Source organism: Bos indicus x Bos taurus, chromosome 5 (genome assembly GCF_003369695.1).
Source record: "Bos indicus x Bos taurus breed Angus x Brahman F1 hybrid chromosome 5, Bos_hybrid_MaternalHap_v2.0, whole genome shotgun sequence".
Taxonomy (NCBI): Eukaryota; Metazoa; Chordata; class Mammalia; order Artiodactyla; family Bovidae; genus Bos; species Bos indicus x Bos taurus.
The window spans coordinates 61085836-61103312 of NC_040080.1; the positions used below are offsets into that span (position 1 = coordinate 61085836).

A 17477-nucleotide genomic window follows, 5' to 3' on the forward strand; every position below is an offset into this window, starting at 1 on the left:
TTTTTTCAGTAGCATGTACGGATATGAGAGTTGGACCATAATGAATGCTGAGTACTAAAGAACTGATGTTTTCAAACTGTGTAGTGGAGAAGCCTCTTGAGAGTCCCTTGAACAGCAAGATCAAACCAGTCAATCTTAAAGAAAGTCAACCCTGAATATTCTTTGGAAGGACTGATGCTGAAGTTGAAGTTTCAATACTTTGGCCACTTGATGCCAAGCGTTGGAAAAGACCCTGATGCTGGGAAAGACTGAGGGCACAGGAGAAAGGGACGCAGAGGATGAGTTGGTTGGATGGCATCATCAACTCAATGGACATGAGTATGAGCAAAGTCCGGGAGATAATGAAGGACAGAAACCTGGCTTGCTGCAATCCATGGGGTCATGAAGAGTTGAACATGACTGAGCAATTGAAAGACAGAATCAAAATATCCGTATTTTTCACAGAACTAGGACAAATAATCTTAACATTTATATGGATCCAAAACAGACCCATAATTGCAAAATGATCCTGAGAAAAAGATCAAAGCTGGAAGTATAACTCTTCCATATTTCAGACAATACTTCAAAGCCACAGTGATGAAAACAATGTGCTATGGACACAAAAACAGACACATAGATCAATGGAACAGAATAAAGAGCCCAGAAATACACTAACTCATCTATGGGCAGTTAGTTGACAACAAAGGAAGGAAGAGGGCTTCTCAGATAACACTGGTGGTAAAAGATTTGCTTGCCAGTGCAGGAGACATAAGAGATGTGGGTTCTCCTGGTGTTGGGAAGTTCCCTTGGAGGAGGGCATGACAACCCACTCCAGTATTCTTGCCTAGAGAATTCCATGGACAGAGGAGCCTGGTGGACTACAGTCTTTGGAGTCATAAAGAGTTGGGTGTGACTGAAGTGACTTAGACTGCAGGCACACATGCACAAAGGAAGGAAGAAGGTACAATGAAGAAATGACCATCTCTTCGTTAAGTTTTGAATATCCATTCATCCGTGATGGTCATACCTTGGTGGTGGCAAATTATGCTGTAGTTTACATGGGGGCCCTTATATCTTTTTGAATAAAAGTTAATTTTCTTCAGATAAATGCCAAGAAGTGGAATTTCTAGATCATATAGTAGTTCCATTTTTAATTTCTTTGTGAACTTTATAGTATTTCCTGTAGTGGCTACATCATTTACATTCCCACCAATAATTCACAATTGTTCTTTCTCCACATCACTTGTTATTCGTTGTCCTTTTTTATAATAGTCACTTTAAAATACAATTATGTAAAGTTTGAGAATAGAATAAAATTAATTTAAAAAAAATAAATAAATAAAAACGAAGTTTAAGAAGACTGTTAAAAAAATAAATAAATAAATAAATTAAAACAAAAAAAATAAATTAAAATGTGTGAATTGATATCTCATTGCAGTATTAGTTTGCATTTCTCCAATGATCAAAATTTTGAGTTATCTTTTCATGTGTCAGTTGTCCATCTGCATGCCTTTTTTGAAAAATGTCTATTCAGCATTTCCACATATTTTGCCAATATTTCAAGTTAGGGATCAGTTGGTTGCATCTACACTATTTTGGTTCTATATACTAATCTCTGTCAAGTGTTCAGCTCTTCAGAGAAACTGAAATTTGACCACATTTATTGGGCAAACTGATGAGCAAAAGTCAGATTTCATCTCTCTCATCTCTTCCTGATCCCTGGGACCTAGTTAAAGGATGTAGTCACTGAATCCAACTGTTTCCAGAAAGGAGTTATCTCCTTTCATTTCTTCTTGGTAGTGATCTGAATAAGGGGTATTGGGGATAAAGAGATACACACATCTACTTGGAAAACCCAAGATTCCATCTAGATTATTCTTGGGAATGATATTTTACTTTACCCTAATTACATCCCCTAGTCAGTCTGATTGGCACGACTTCCAGGTGGCAACAACTTCACAGAGGAGGACCTTATGGATTTGCACTTAATTCTGGTCCAGTTCAGTTCAGTTCAGTCACTCAGTCATGTCTGACTGTTTGCAACCCCATGGACTACAGCACGCCAGACCTCCCTGTCCATCACCAACTCCCAGAGTTTACTCAAACTCATGTGCATTGAGTCAGTAATGCCCCAACCATCTCATCCTTTGTCATCCCCTTCTTCTCCTGCCTTCAGTCTTTCCCAGCACCAGGGTCTTTTCAAATGAGTCAGTTCTTCAGATCAGATGGCCAAAGTATTGGAGTTTCAGTTTCAGCATCAGTCCTTCCAATGAATATTCAGTACTGATTTCCTTTACGATGAACTGGTTGGATCTCCTTGCAGTCCAAGGGACTCTCAAGAGTCTTCTCCAACACTACAGTACAAAAGTATCAATTCTTCCGTGCTTGGCTTTCTTTATAGTCCAACTCTCACATCCATACATGAGTACTGGAAAAACCATAACTTTGACTGGACAGACTTTGTTGGAAAGTAATGTCTCTGCTTTTTAATATGCTGTCTACGTTGGTCATAACTTTTCCAAGGAGCAAGTGTCTTTTAATTTCATGACTGCAGTCACCATCTGCAGTGATTTTGGAGTCCCCAAAATAAAGTCTGTCACTGTTTCCCCTGTTTCCGCATCTATTTGCCATGAAGTGATGGGACCAGATGCCATGATCTTAGTTTTCTGAATGTTGAGTTTTAAGCCAGTTTTTTCACTCTCCTATTTCACTTTCATGGAGAAGGCAATGGCACCCCACTCCAGTACTCTTGCCTGGAGAATCCCATGGATGGAGGAGCCTGGTGGGCTGTAGTCCATGGAGTTGCTATGAGTCTGACACGACTGAGCAACTTCACTTTCACTTTTCACTTTCATGCACTGGAGAAGGAAATGGCAACCCACTCCAGTGTTCTTGCCTGGAGAATCCCAGGGATGGGGGAGCCTCGTGGGCTGCCATCTATGGGGTCACACAGAATCAGAAATGACTGAATCGACTTAGCAGCATTTCACTTTCAAGAGGCTCTTTAGTTCTTCACTTTCTGCCATAAAGGTTGTGTCATCTGCATATCTGAGGTTATTGATATTTCTCCTGCAAACTTGATTCCAGCTTGTGCTTCATCCAACCCAGTGTTTCTTGTGATGTACTCTGCATATAAGTTGAATAAGCAGGGTGACGATATACAGCCTTGACCTGCTTCTTTCCCTATTTGTAACCAGTCTGTTGTTGCATGTTCAGTTCTACCTGTTGCTTTCTGACCTCCATCAGATTTCTCAAGAAGCAGGTCAGGTGGTCTGGTATTCCCATCTCTTTCAGAATTTTCCACAGTTTGTTGTGATCCACACAATCAAAAGCTTTAGCATAGTCAATAAAGCAGAACTAGATGCTTTTCTGGAACTCTCTTTCTTTTTCGATGATCCAGTGGATGTTTGCAATTTGATCTCTAGTTCCTCTGCCTTTTCTAAATCCAGCTTGAACATCTGGAAGTTCACAGTTCACGTATTGCTGAACCTGGCTTGGAGAATTTTGAGCATTAATTTACTAATTGTGAGATCAGTGCAATTATGTGGTAGTTTGAGCATTCTTTGGCATTGCCTTTCTTTGGGATTGGAATGAAAACTGACCTTTTCCAATTCTGGTTAAGTTTCATTAAAAGGGGCTTGTCATTGAGTCACTTGACTCTTCTAAAAAAAAAGTCTGAGTGTAAGTAGGTGATGTTGGAAACACTGATGAAATTATACTAACTGAAAAGGAACACCAATTTTCCTGGAATTGCAGGGACAGAATATCCTAGCATTTAGTGAGAAAATACCTTCAGTTCAGTTCAGTTCAGTCACTCAGTCATGTCCAACTCTTTGCAACCCCATGAATTGCAGCACGTCAGGCCTCCCTGTCCATTATCAACTCCCGGAGTTTACTCAGACTCACATCCATCAAGTTGGTGATGCCATCCAGCCATCTCATCCTCTGCAGTCCCTTTCTCCCCCTGTCCCCAGTCCCTCCCAACATCAGGGTCTTTTCCAGTGAGTCAGCTCTTCTCATGAGGTGGCTAAAGTATTGGAGTTTCAGCTTTAGCATCATTCCTTCCAAAGAAATCCCAGGGCTGATCTTCTTTAGAATGGACTGGTTGGATCTCCTTGCAGTCCATGGGACTCTCAAGAGTCTTCTCCAACACCACAGTTCAAAAACATCAATTCTTCAGCACTCAGCTTTCTTCACAGTCCAACTCTCACATCCATACATGACTACTGGAAAAACCATAGCCTTGACTAGATAGACCTTTGTTGGCAAAATAATGTCTCTGCTTTTGAATACCTTAGGCCTTAGCAACCATGAGTTGGAACAAACATTTTTGATCTTTTTCAGTAAGAACTATCCCTGGAGCCTCTCTCCAGAAGAAAAACACTCCACTGCAGATCTCTTGAACAGTTGCAAACAACTTAAGCTTACATGACGGTTGGTCTTGCAATTCTCACTCAGAAAGATTATCAAGATAAAAGACACAATAGGGGAGATCACTAGCAGCACCCCCCACCCCCATCCTAAGGCAAAATATTTCTTGATGCTTTTCCTACCTCTACTCTCAGCCAGTGAGTAAGGGTGAAAAATACCACATGTCTGATGGTATGAACAAATAGGACAGATTGGATTGATTTAGGATTAAATTGGATTAAATTAAATAGGAAAGACTGAATTAAAACATTCCATCCACAACCAAGTTACAGGATGGGATCCCTGAGGCCTACCAGCCAAGTGGAAGGCTATGCTGGTGAAATAAGATTTTAGTCTGGGTGCCTCTTGCAGCAAAAATTGTAAACACTTTCTTTTTAAGAAACCTCATGCACACCTGGGTTTGTATTTCTTGTGTGAAGACTAAGCATTGGGCTGACTCTTCTGAAATATTTGTGACTTGCACCTTAGGAGCAAGAGAAAAGTCCTCCAGTTTAATTTGAGAGCTCACAAGAATGATGTACTTAGGAGAAATTTCAACAGAAGTCAAAATGCTTTAGAAATGAGGGGTGGCTTTATTTGTATATATGTCTGTACCTCTTGTGGTCAGTCTTGTCCTGGACTGCCTTCTCAAGAATGTTTTACAGCTTTGGCAGATTTTTCATTTCCTTCAGAAAATTAAAGACATTGTCTTCTAATTGGACAAATTTAGGCAGTTTTTCCCTTTAAAAAGTTGAGAATTAACTAACCTTGGGGTTCCTCTAAGGTTATTGTTGATAGAGGAGCATATTGTAAACAACACCCACTAGGGGTTCTCATGGAATGTAGAGGAAAAGGGGAAACGTGAGAACATGAAGCTCATGCTTTCACCTATGTAGTAGATAATAAAATTTCCACCTCTGTGGCAGTAGGCTGTGTTCTTTTGTCAATACTTGTGAAGTGGTGATGGGCTAACCTGTTTGACTCTTAAGTGGAATAAAACTTCATACCGTTCTTAGATTTGTATAATATCCTGTATTTGGTAGAGTATGAGAAAGATAAATATCACAGTGATTTAAAAATTGCTTATTTTTGGCTTGCTTCACTCTGTATAATAGGCTCCAGTTTCATTCACCTCATTAAAACTGATTCAAGTGTATTCATTTTAATGCCTGAGTAATACTCCATTGTGTGGAGCCCATTATACAGAGTGAAGTAAGCCAGAAAGAAAAACACCAATACTGTATACTAATTCATATATATGGAATTTATAAAGATGGTAATGACATACCCTGTATGTGAGACAGCAAAAGAGACAGAGATGTATAGAACAATCTTTTGGACTCTGTGGGGCGGGGGGGTGTGATTTGGGAGAATGGCATTGAAACATGTATAATATAATATAAGAAACGAATTTCCAGTCCAGCTTTGATGCATGATACAGGAAGCTTGGGGCTGGTGCACTGGGATGACCCAGATGGATGGTATGGGGAGGGAGGTGGGAGCAAGGGTTCAGGATTGGGAACGTGTGTACACCCGTGGCAGATGCATGTTGATGTATGTCAAAATCAATACAATATTGTAAAGTAAAAAAAATAAAATAAAATAAATAATAATAAATAAAATATTTAAAAGATTAAAAAACAAAAATAAATGGAAAGTTTCAAAAAAATTGCTTATTTTTATCTCATTTAAATATTCAGGCTGGTATGATGAAAACTCTTCATTAAGTCATCGTGTTTCTATGCTGATGTAGCCTATGATCGGCTCAGGAACCTGGGTGTGTTCTGTCTTGTTAATTCACCATTCCTACTGAGATTTTGAATACTCATGGCTCAGAATACTTCCATCCCAACTGCATTCGAACAGTGGGGGCGAGGGGAGAGAAAGAGGAGAACAAACCCCTTCTATCAAAGGATATGCCTGAAAGTTGCACAAAGTATCTCCATTTACATCTTTTGAATAGAATTTAGTCAAATAACCACAACAAGTTGCAAGAAAGCCTAGCTACATGTACACATAGATGAATATTCTATTTATAGTGAAGAAATGGAGAATGCTCAGTTATTGTGAACTATTAATTTGCATTCTACTAGACAATATCACAGACACTATTTGGAAAACAAAAAAGAACAACTTTTCTTTGGGCATGCCTGAATTGTTAATAATTACGTATTTAGCCTAAGATACAATGTTTTCTATAACAAGCTATGTTCTCCATCTAATGTTCTTACTATTTATTACTAATTAAAATAATTTTTTTTCTTTCTCCTTTCAAAGCTTTATCTTTGTATCTGGGATTTCAAAACATGAATGTGTGGAAGGGCAATAATATATTAGACAAATTATACTTAATTCTTTGAAAATACATTAAAAGCAGTTATATCTATATATATATTAAATTATTTAGTGCCTAGAGAGAACACTTTATAATATACAAATTTGTCGTCCATTGGGAAATAGTGTTCACGAATCTCATCCTCCTGAGAATTCTCCATCATCTTTAGATATTTTCCTTCGGGGCACAGAAGGTATAAACACCACATGTGGTCAAGAGTTTATTAATTTGTATGGCACTCTGGGTAGTACATAGAAAAGTATTCAGTATATAATCGGGACTTTAAAGTAGTAGCCTAAAAACTGTGTTAAAAGTTCTAATCAAATTGTTTCAAACTTTGCAATATATGTAAAAAACTATAATCAAAGATTATGAAGTGGAGTGAAATGTATTTGGAGAGGAATGAAATATCAGTACCCTGTTCCTCATGATGACAAAAACTAAATATTGAAGCAAAGATATGTCACATAAATCAATATGCATTATGTCTTCTGTAAAGAAGATGTTGTATTTTTAAATGTTTTTGGCAGAATGATTTAGGACTCAACATATGAAAAGAATTGGTATGTTTTAAAATGTAAAGATAATATTTTCTTTTGTGTATATATGTGTGTGTATATGTATATACACATTAGTTCTATTTTACTTTATTTTTGTTAACCTTTTAAATTTTGATTTAGGGGAAAACAGTGAAAGAAGTGTAATGCAACATAACAAAAATTTAGTCTTGAAATTCTTTTTTCTTTTTGTAATTTAGCTGGTATTCACAGCATCTAACACAGCTAACCCTAACTGTGTTCATAGACCTTCTTTCTAACGGTTTGTAATGTAAATTTTTTATAGTCTCTGTTGGGGAACTGTTACTGTGATATGATTGGTGAAGCTGGACAAAGGAATGATGCGACATGATAAAATTCTTATAAGATTATTTAGATATATGCATTCTACAATCATTGCCTTTATGATAAATTGTGTAAATGAGAAAAAAATTATAACAGATTGCTGCACAATTTTCTGAATGTCCAAGAAAAATGGCATCTCTTTTCGTTCTTAAATTTCTATATATTTATATGTATGGTTTTGATACATGAATTTGAGCAAATACACTATATTCTGGCTTTTAATTATTCATAAAAATGTTTTAGTACTAAGGGGACAGCTTTAGAGAGAACACACTTTCAATTAATCTTCATGTCCACTTTTACTGGCTGTGCAAACCTGAATAATCTGTCTCACTCATTATATGCCAGTGAGGGGAGTAGTTGTAAATAGACAATATTTCTTTAATTGCACATTACCCAGACACTTAATATCCTTACAATAGGGACATATGTGTCTCTTAATATTTGTGTCACCCTATTATGTGATTCATTATGTACTGAAATTTACCAGTTAATCGTCTTTTTTAGACTATGCTACTCTCAAAATTGTTCATATTTTCAGTCTGTATTTTAGAGAACAAAAAGGTAAGTATAAAAATATAAGCAGATGGAGAGAAATTTCAGTCATAAAAATTTCCTCCTTTAATATATACATATTTTAACCTTACTTTAATTTTTCCTTCAAACTCACTACCCTATCCCCGAAAACCTTTTCTTACCTCTCTTGATTTACATAGAGCTTTACCATTATGTTTATATTTCTCTTATCTTAACTTCCTCCACTTCATACAATCTCATGGTGCCATATTTATATTTCTCTCTTTGCCTCTGTATCCCTTATCCTTATTTTTCACTTTATTCTACCTATCCATTCTCAGAATCATAACCTGCAGAGGAAAACTGCAATTTCTCAATACACACATTGACTTTACAGACTGTACTTGCAGATGTTGTTTTAGCATACAAAATGGGAAGGATAGGTTACATCAGAGACTAAGGAGATGGAAATACTATAAAGAACAAAAAATAAGACTATAAAAACATTCTATTTATTTAGCTAGTTATTTTTGGCTGGGCTTCCCCAGTGGCTTACATGGTAATGCAGGAGACCTGGGTTGGATCGCTGGGTTGGGAAGATACCCTGGAAAAAGGAATGGCAACCTACTCCAGTATTCTTGCCTGGAGAATCCCATGGTCAGAGGAACCTGGCAGCCAGTCCATGGGGTAGCAAAGAGTCGGACACAACTGAGCGACTAACACGTGCACATTTTTGGCTACTCTGGGTCTTCGTTGCTGTGCGGGCTTTCTCTAGTTCCTGGAAGTGTGGTCTACTCTGTATAGTTGTAGTGTACGGGCTTTTCATTGGAGTGGCTTCTCTTGTTGAAGAGCACAGGCTCTAGAGTGCAGGCTCAGTAGTTGTGATGCAAGAGCCTACTCACTGTGCAGCATATGAGATTCTCTTGAACCCGAAGTCCAACTGGTGTCCCCTTCATTGCATGGCGAACTCTCAACCACTGGGCCACCAGGGAAACCCAAGAACAGAAAATAAGACTATTTCCAGTGCCCCATATTAATTTATATGAAATCCGATCAGGATAGCTATGAAGATAAATGAGTCTAAAATCAGGCATTTGAGTTTGGTTAATTGAGTAAAATGGAAAAGATGTACTGCTGCTGCTGCCGCTAAGTGGCTTCAGTCGTGTCCGACTCTGGGCGACCCCACAGACGGCAACCTACCAGGCTTCTCTGTCCCTGGGATTCTCCAGGCAACAACACTGGAGTGGGTTGCCATTTCCTTCTCCAGTGCATGAAAGTTCAAAGTGAAAGTGAAGTCACTCAGTCGTGTCCGACTCTTCGAGATCTCATGGACTGTAGCCCACCAGGCACCTCCATCCATGGGATTTACCAGGCAAGAGTACTACAGTGGGGTGCCATTGCTTTCTCCTAGCTCTGTTTATTGAGGATGAATAGTGTGTGTGTGTATGAAACCGGGGCTTCAATGATAGATATAATTTTGGTTCTAGTCTGAGAACTTAATTGAACAGGAAATGGCATATATCCAAACTCATGGATGATATAAAGAGAGTAAAAGCATTTATTATACTTTAAAAGTTCTTTATATCTCTGATTGCCTTACATAAAAACTATCAACAATTACTACTGTTATATAGATGATTCTCTAAAAGAACTACAAGCTGAACTTTTAATTAATCTATCCAGACATTTTGCACATGCATCTATTACTATCTCTAAAAAAAAAAAAAAAACACACTTTTAAAACATGAATGAGCATTGTTTTGCTGTACATGAAAAATTGCTTTGCTGCTGCTGCTGCTAAGTTGCTTCAGTCGTGTCCGACTCTGTGTGACCCCATAGACGGCAGCACACCAGGCTTCCCCATCCCTGGGATTCTCCAGGCAAGAACACCGGAGTGGGTTGCCATTTCCTTCTCCAATGCATGAAAGTGAAAAGTGAAAGTGAAGTCACTCAATCGTGTCTCATTCTTAGCAACACCATGGAGCCTACCAGGCTCCTCCATCCATGGGATTCTCCAGCAGGAGTACTGGAGTGGGTTGTCATTACCTAACTTTACCTTAAATAGTGATTATTCCTGTTATGTCTCCCTTGGTTTCATTTTTTTTTTTTTCTTTTTCTTCTATTCAGACAGAGCAATTGTCAGAAAACTGGAATGGGAAATCATACAAGGGTGGTAATGTTTATTCTAGCAGGTTTAACAAGTGACCCACAAACAAAAATTGTTTTATTTATCTTCCTACTACTCACCTACATGCTAAGCATCACTTGCAATCTTATTATCATCACGCTCACCCTGGTAGATACACACCTGAAGACCCCCATGTACTTTTTCCTTCGAAATTTTTCCTTTTTAGAAATTTCGTATACTACTACATGCATCCCTAAATTGCTGGTTATGATGGCAATAGGAGACAAAACCATTTCCTATAACAGTTGTATGACTCAACTGTTTTTTGCCTTTCTTTTTGGAGCATCTGAATGTTATTTACTGGCAGCAATGTCCTATGACCGCTATGTTGCCATCTGTAAGCCCTTGCATTACACAACCATCATGAACAGTAAAATCTGCATGCAGCTTGTCCTCAGTTGTTGGGTTGCTGGATTCTTTGTCATCTTTCCACCACTCCTCTATGGCCTAAACCTTGACTTCTGTGCCTCCAACGTTGTTGATCATTTCTATTGCGACTCCACTCCCCTCCTACAAATCTCCTGCTCAGATACAAAGTTAATCGAGATGATGGGATTCATCTCAGCTGTGGTGACACTGGTGATCACACTGGTAATGGTGATTATATCATATACCTGTATTGCCTTGACCATTCTAAGAATTCCCTCAGCTAGTCATAGGAGAAAGGCTTTTTCAACGTGTTCTTCTCACATGATTGTGATATCCCTTACTTTCGGCAGCGGCATCTTTATATATGTTAAACCTTCAGTCAAACAAAGAATATCTTTTTCCAAAGGAATTTCAGTGCTCAACACCTCTGTTGTTCCATTTTTGAACCCTTTCATTTATACCTTAAGGAACCAACAAGTGAAGAAAGCCTTCATGAATACGATACATAGAGTTGTTTCTTTCTCAAAGGAATGAATATGATTTGCACTATACATAAAGAAGATAAGCAAAAGGGCATCAATCAACAACAGCATATCCAATGTAGTTCTAATACACATTTCCTCTGCTTTTCCTTTCATTTCTACAACATTAATCTTTATTTAAAGCTTTATTTTTACACAAATTTTGTGCTAGAATTTAATTTTATTTATAGTCTTCTATAGAGATTTATTTTGAATCTCACCTTCTTTGTACATGTGAAAGAAATTGAGACACATTTTAAATTTGTTTCTTTATCTCTCAGTTCTAGTTAGTCAAGCCTAAAAGTATCCTTACATTTAAACTATATTTAAAGCAGCTTGTGATGTCATGTTATTACTATCTTTTAGTTGTTATCACTTAATACCTACTTAAATCTAATATCCATTTATATTTTTCATACTACTAATTTATTAATGTATATTCTATTTAAAATAATAGAAAATTAAAACATAAATTAATACAATGTTCATATTCATATTTTAAATGTTTATTAAAATATAGTTGTTTTAATACATTCTTTAGAAATTAGTTCTTTATAAGAAAGTATATTTGAATACTATCTTATGAGCAGAATAAATGATAGGCAGGAAGAAAACTACATATAATATGTAACTGACCAGAGAATTTTATATGTTTATTTAAAAACCATAAAATGAACTATACTTTAAAGGCTATTTGGGTCTTAAACATAATTGTTGGGAAAATGTGTATTTAAACAAATTATTACATTTTTGGTGATAATTTAAGTATCATTTTTATCCATTTTGTGAAAGTAGAGCTAATGACTCTGAAGCATTATTAAACTTTTAGAAATTTTAAGAACACAAAAGTTGAAGAAGATACATATATACATTTTGAGACAATCTAATTAAAATAAGACAAGGCTCTCTAAATTCCTGACTAATTTTGATTCTGCTATGTGCTAATTGGGAGGAATGTCCTTTAAAAACATAAGTTTGAGTTAAACCACTACTTTATCATTGAGCTATTCTGAAATATATATATTTTAAAGATCTATCATCTACACTGTACTTAACATAGAGCATGTACTGAAACTCTTGATAAGGATCCAGCAGTTTTAAACTAAAATGTCCCAATTACTATTTCTTCCTGTACCAAGGTAGATTAAAGTTATATCATCTGTCATCTTCATTATTTCAGTTTGTATATGAAATATCAATTTGATTATTTCTAATCATGCTGGTACCATCACCTAGGAATCCTGAATCCTCAGAGAATTTTCTACTACTTTTTGTTTGTTTTTGATTAAAATAGATCTCTAACACAACTTTTAAATAGAAGTACAACTTACTTCTTAAGAAATCTTCCGTGTGAAATGCTAAAATACTTTATCCTTAAATGCTTTCACCTTTTCAGCTCTACTGAAGTAGACTGAACAACAAATATAGAATTAGAGATAAGAACTCAGTTTATTGACTACTCCATAAATGACAGAAACTGGTAGGTGTTTTATGCAAATCATATAATTTTAGAAACAACCGTGTGATATAAAAATTATTGTCATTATGCATAAGAGCAAAAGATAGCTCAGTGAAGCTACTAGAAAGAAATATCAAGAAGACAATCCTATTAATAATTGCATCAAAAAGAATAAATTGCTCTAGAAGAAATTTAACCAGGGTTGTGAAATATTTCTATTCTGAAAGTATAAAACATTGATGAAAGGCATTGAGTATGATGCAGATATATGGAAAGATATCTGGTGTTTATGGATTAAAAGAATTAATTATGTTGTTAATATATCCACACTACCCAAAGTTATCTATAGATTTAATGAAATCCCTGTTAAGATCCCTATGACATTTTTCACAAAACTAGAACAAATAATCCTAAAATTTTATGGAATCACAATAGATCCCAAATAGTCAATGAAATTTTAAGAAAAAACAACAGTGCTGGAGATCTCACACTCCCTTACTTCAGACCACACTATAAAGTTACAGTCATTAAATCAGTATAGTCTTGCAAAAAAAAAAAAAAGACAGAGAGGTCAATGGAACAGAATAGAAAGCCCAGAAACAGTGCATGATGGCTAAGTCACTTCAGTCATGTCCAACTCTTTGTGACCCTATGGACTGTAGCCCACCAGGCTCCTCTGTCCATGAGATTCTCCAGGTAAGAATACTGGACTGAGTTGCCATTCCTTAGCAAACAACTCAATTAAAAATTGGACAGAGGGCCTGAATAGACATTTTTTGTCCCCAAAGAAGACATACAGATGGCCCACAGGCCCATGAAAAGGTGCTCTACATCCCTGATCATCAGGAAAAAGCCAAGCAAAACCACAATGAGATACCATGTCAAACCTATCAGCATGCCTATCATCAAAAAGACAGTAAATAATACGTGTTGGTGAGAATGTGGGAGAAAGGCAGCCCTGGTGCACTGTTGATGTGAATTTAAACTGATGTAGCCATTGTGGAGAATATCATGGTGATTACTCAAAAATTAAAAATAGAACTACCATACAATCCAGCCATTCCACTCCTGAATATTTGTCTAAAGAAAGCAAAAACACTAATTTGAAAAAAAAAATAGGTGCACCCCAATGTCCATAGTAGCATTATTTATAGTAGCCAAGATATGGAAGTAACCTAAAGTCCATCAAGAGATGAATAGATAAGGAAGAAGGGGTGCCTGTATATAGGCAATTGAGTATTACTCAACCACGAAATGAAATGAAATTTTGTCATTTGTGGAAACATGATGAAGCTGAAGGGTATTATGCTTAAGGAAGTAAGTCAGACAGAGAAAGACAAATGCCAAATGTTTCACTTATATGTGGAATCAAAAATAAAATAAATTTAACAGAACAGAAAGAGACTAACAGATACAGAGAAGAAACTAGGGATTACCAAAGGGAAGAGGAGTTGGTGGAGGGTTAAAATAGGTGAAGGGGATTAAAAGATATGAAGCAATATTTTTAAAACAAATTACTTAGGGAGATGAAAATGTCAGAGTAGGAAGATGCTGAGCTCACCTCCCCCAATGAATACATCGAAAACACATATACCTATGGAACAATTCTCACTGAAAACAAATTGGAGACTGCCAGAAAGATTGCTATACAACTAAAGGTGTAAAGAAAGATCCCCTCAGAGTCAGGTAGGAAGGAAAAAGAAGCAATCCGGTAGGGAACTGCACCCTTAGGAGGGGACACTGAAGAGGGGAGAGGTTACATGGACTCAGAAGTCCTCTCTGGGGAGTGAGCAGTTTGAACCACATATCCACCACAGTCCTAGAGTCTAACACTGGGAAAACAAGTTTCCTTGGCTGACTTGAAAACCCATGGGGCTTGCAGCAGGGCTTCGGGAAACTTATACTCTGTGAAGAGCATATATACTTGCTTGCTCCTGAAACAAGGTGGAAGAAGCAGATTGAGACTGCCTGGGACTCTGGTCATTTTCCCATACTGGCCACATGTGTGCCCTGGCCAATGTCAAGTGTTCACTTCAGCCCCTCTTGCTCCATGGTGCAACTCCCAACTAGGGCAAGGGGATAAAGTCAATTTAGATCTGGCACTATATCTGAACAAGGTAGGGGTGGCCTTTGCTGGTGGTACTCATAGAGGTAGCATATCAGGTCCAGTCTTGAATACTAGTGTGCCAGAGCCCCCCAAGAACACACCCTGGCTTGCAACAGGTGCCCATTCTGGCCCCTCTTACTCCAGCTCTAGCCCCTTCTGGATAAAGGTGTTGATGATGAGAGGCAGGGAGAGCACACACTTAAACAGAACAGGAAATCAGATATAACCTGACCCTCAGTGCTTCTTCTTCAGCACCAAGGGACAGTCCATATATTGATGGGGCTGTGTTGGCCTCTGACCATAGAAAAAGCCCCAGCTTACATCTGGCTCTGATTCTAGCCCCTTCATCTCCAACTGCCATCCCACCAAGTTGATAGCCGCCAGCACAGTCCAGGGGAAATAGGATTTGTACTCACTTCTGATCCAGATCTCTGACCAAAGTCACTAGGCACACACAGACTGTCTAGTGATGCACCCACACAAGACAGCCTTCAAGACAGGGATAGATATGACTGTTTCACCGGATTTCATAAAGACAGAAATTTAAGCCACAAGAAGATGGAGTAATTTGTTTCAAATCAAACAAAAGAAATTTGAACAAACAACTAGTGAAATGAAAAAAATAATTTAACAGATAAACAGTTCAAAATATTAGTAATGAAAATGTTAACTGAACTAGGGGAAACAATAGATGAACAGAGTGATAATTTTAACAAGGAACTAGAAAATATGAAAAAAGAAAACTATCAGAGTTGGCTCTTGTTCAGTTGCTCAGTTGTGTCTGACTCTTTGGACTGCAGCATGCCAAGTTTCCCTGTTCTTCATTATCTCCTGGAGTTTGCTCAGACTCATGCCCATTAAGTGTGTGATAATATCAAATCATCTTATCCTCTGTCATCCCCTTCTCCTGCCTTCAGTCTTTCCCAGCATCAGGCTTTTTGCCAATCAGTCAGCTCTTCACATCAGGTGCCCAAAGTATTGGAGCTTCAATTTCAGCATCAGTCCTTCCAATGAATATTCAGGACTGATTTCCTTAAGGGTTGACAGGTTTGATCTCCTTGCTGACCAAGGGACTCTCAAGAATGTTCTCCAAAAACATAGTTTGAAAGCATCAGTTCTTTGGCATTCTGCCTTCTTTATGATTCAGCACTCACATCCATACATGACTACTGGAAAAATTATAGCTTTGACTATATGGATTCTTGTTAGCAAAGTGATGTCTCTGTCTATGTTTTTCTTAGCTTTTCTTCCAAGGAGCAAATGTCTTTTAATTTAATGGCTGCACTCACCTTCCACAGTGATTTTGGAGCCCAAGAAAATAAAGTCTGCTACTGCTTCCACTTTTTCCCTATCTGTTTGCCATGAAGTGATGTGACCCAATGCCATAATCTTAGTTTTTGAATGTTGAGTTTTAAGCCAGCTTTTTCACTCTCTTCTTTCACTTTCATGATGAAGCTCTTTAGTTCCTCTTTGCTTTCTGCCATTAAAGTGGTATCATCTGCATATCTGAGGTTGCTGATATTTCTCCTGGAAATCTTGATTCCAGCTTGTGAGTCATACAGTGCAGCATTTCATATGATGTACTCTGCATATAAGTTAAAAGGCAGAGTGACAATATACAGCCTTGGCATACTCCTTTTTGAATTTTGAACCAGTACATTGTTCATGTGCAGTTCTAAATATTGCTTCTTGAACTGCATACAGGTCTCTCAGGAGGCAGGTATTCCATTCCTGGGGGTCTGGTATTCCATCTATAAGAATTTTCCACAGTTTTTTTTTGTGATCCACACAGTCAAAGGCTTTAGCATAGTCAATGAAGCAAAAATCGATGTTTCTCTGGAATTGTCTTATTTTTTTCTATGATCCAGTCTATGCTGGCAATTTAATCCCTGGTTCCTCTGCCTTTTCTAAATCTAGCTTGCACATCTGGAATTCTCAACTCAAGTACTGTTGAAACCTTTTTTGAAGGATTTTGAGCATAATCTTGCTAGCATGTGAAATAAGAGAAATTTAAAGGTACTTTAAATACTGGTATTGCTTTTCTTTGGGATTGGAATCAAAAATGCCCTTTTCCAGTCCTGTGACCATTGCTGGATTTTCCAAATTTGCTGGTATAATGAGTGCAGCACTTCAACAGTATCATCTTTTAGGGCTTGAAATAGCTCAGCTGGAATTCCATCACCTGTACTAGTTTTGTTTGTAGTAATGCTTCCTAAGGCCCACTTGAGCCACGCACAGGATGTCTGGCTCTAGGTGAGTTACCACACGATCATGGTTATCTGAGTCATTAAGAGCTTTTTTGTACAGTTCTTCTTTATATTCTTGCTACCTCTTGTTAATATCTTCTGCTTCTGTTAGGTCTTTCCATTTTTTGTCCTTTATTGTGCCCATCTTTGCATGAAATGTTCCCTCGATATCTCCAACTTTCTTAAAGAGATCTCTAGTCTTTCACATTCTATAGTTTTCCTCTATTTCTTTTCATTGTTCGCTTAAGAAGGCTTTCTTATATCCCCTTGCTGTTCTTTGAGCCCTGCATTCAGTTGGGTATATCTTTCCCTTGCCTTTCACTTCTTTACTCAGTTATTTGTAAGGCCTCCTCAGACAACTATTTTGACTTCTTCCATTTCTTTTTCTTGGGGATGGTTTTGTTCACCGCCTCCTTTACAATGTCATGAACCTCTATCTATAGAT

General features: G+C 37.4%; 1 protein-coding gene across 1 annotated transcript; it reads left to right on the forward strand.

Moving 5' to 3' along the window:
• Positions 1-10294: 10294 nt before the first annotated feature.
• LOC113893679 (olfactory receptor 6C74-like) lies at positions 10295-11233 on the forward strand. Its single transcript, XM_027543562.1, has one exon. It carries the CDS (start codon positions 10295-10297, stop codon positions 11231-11233), a length of 939 nt encoding a protein of 312 aa, XP_027399363.1.
• Positions 11234-17477: the final 6244 nt, after the last annotated feature.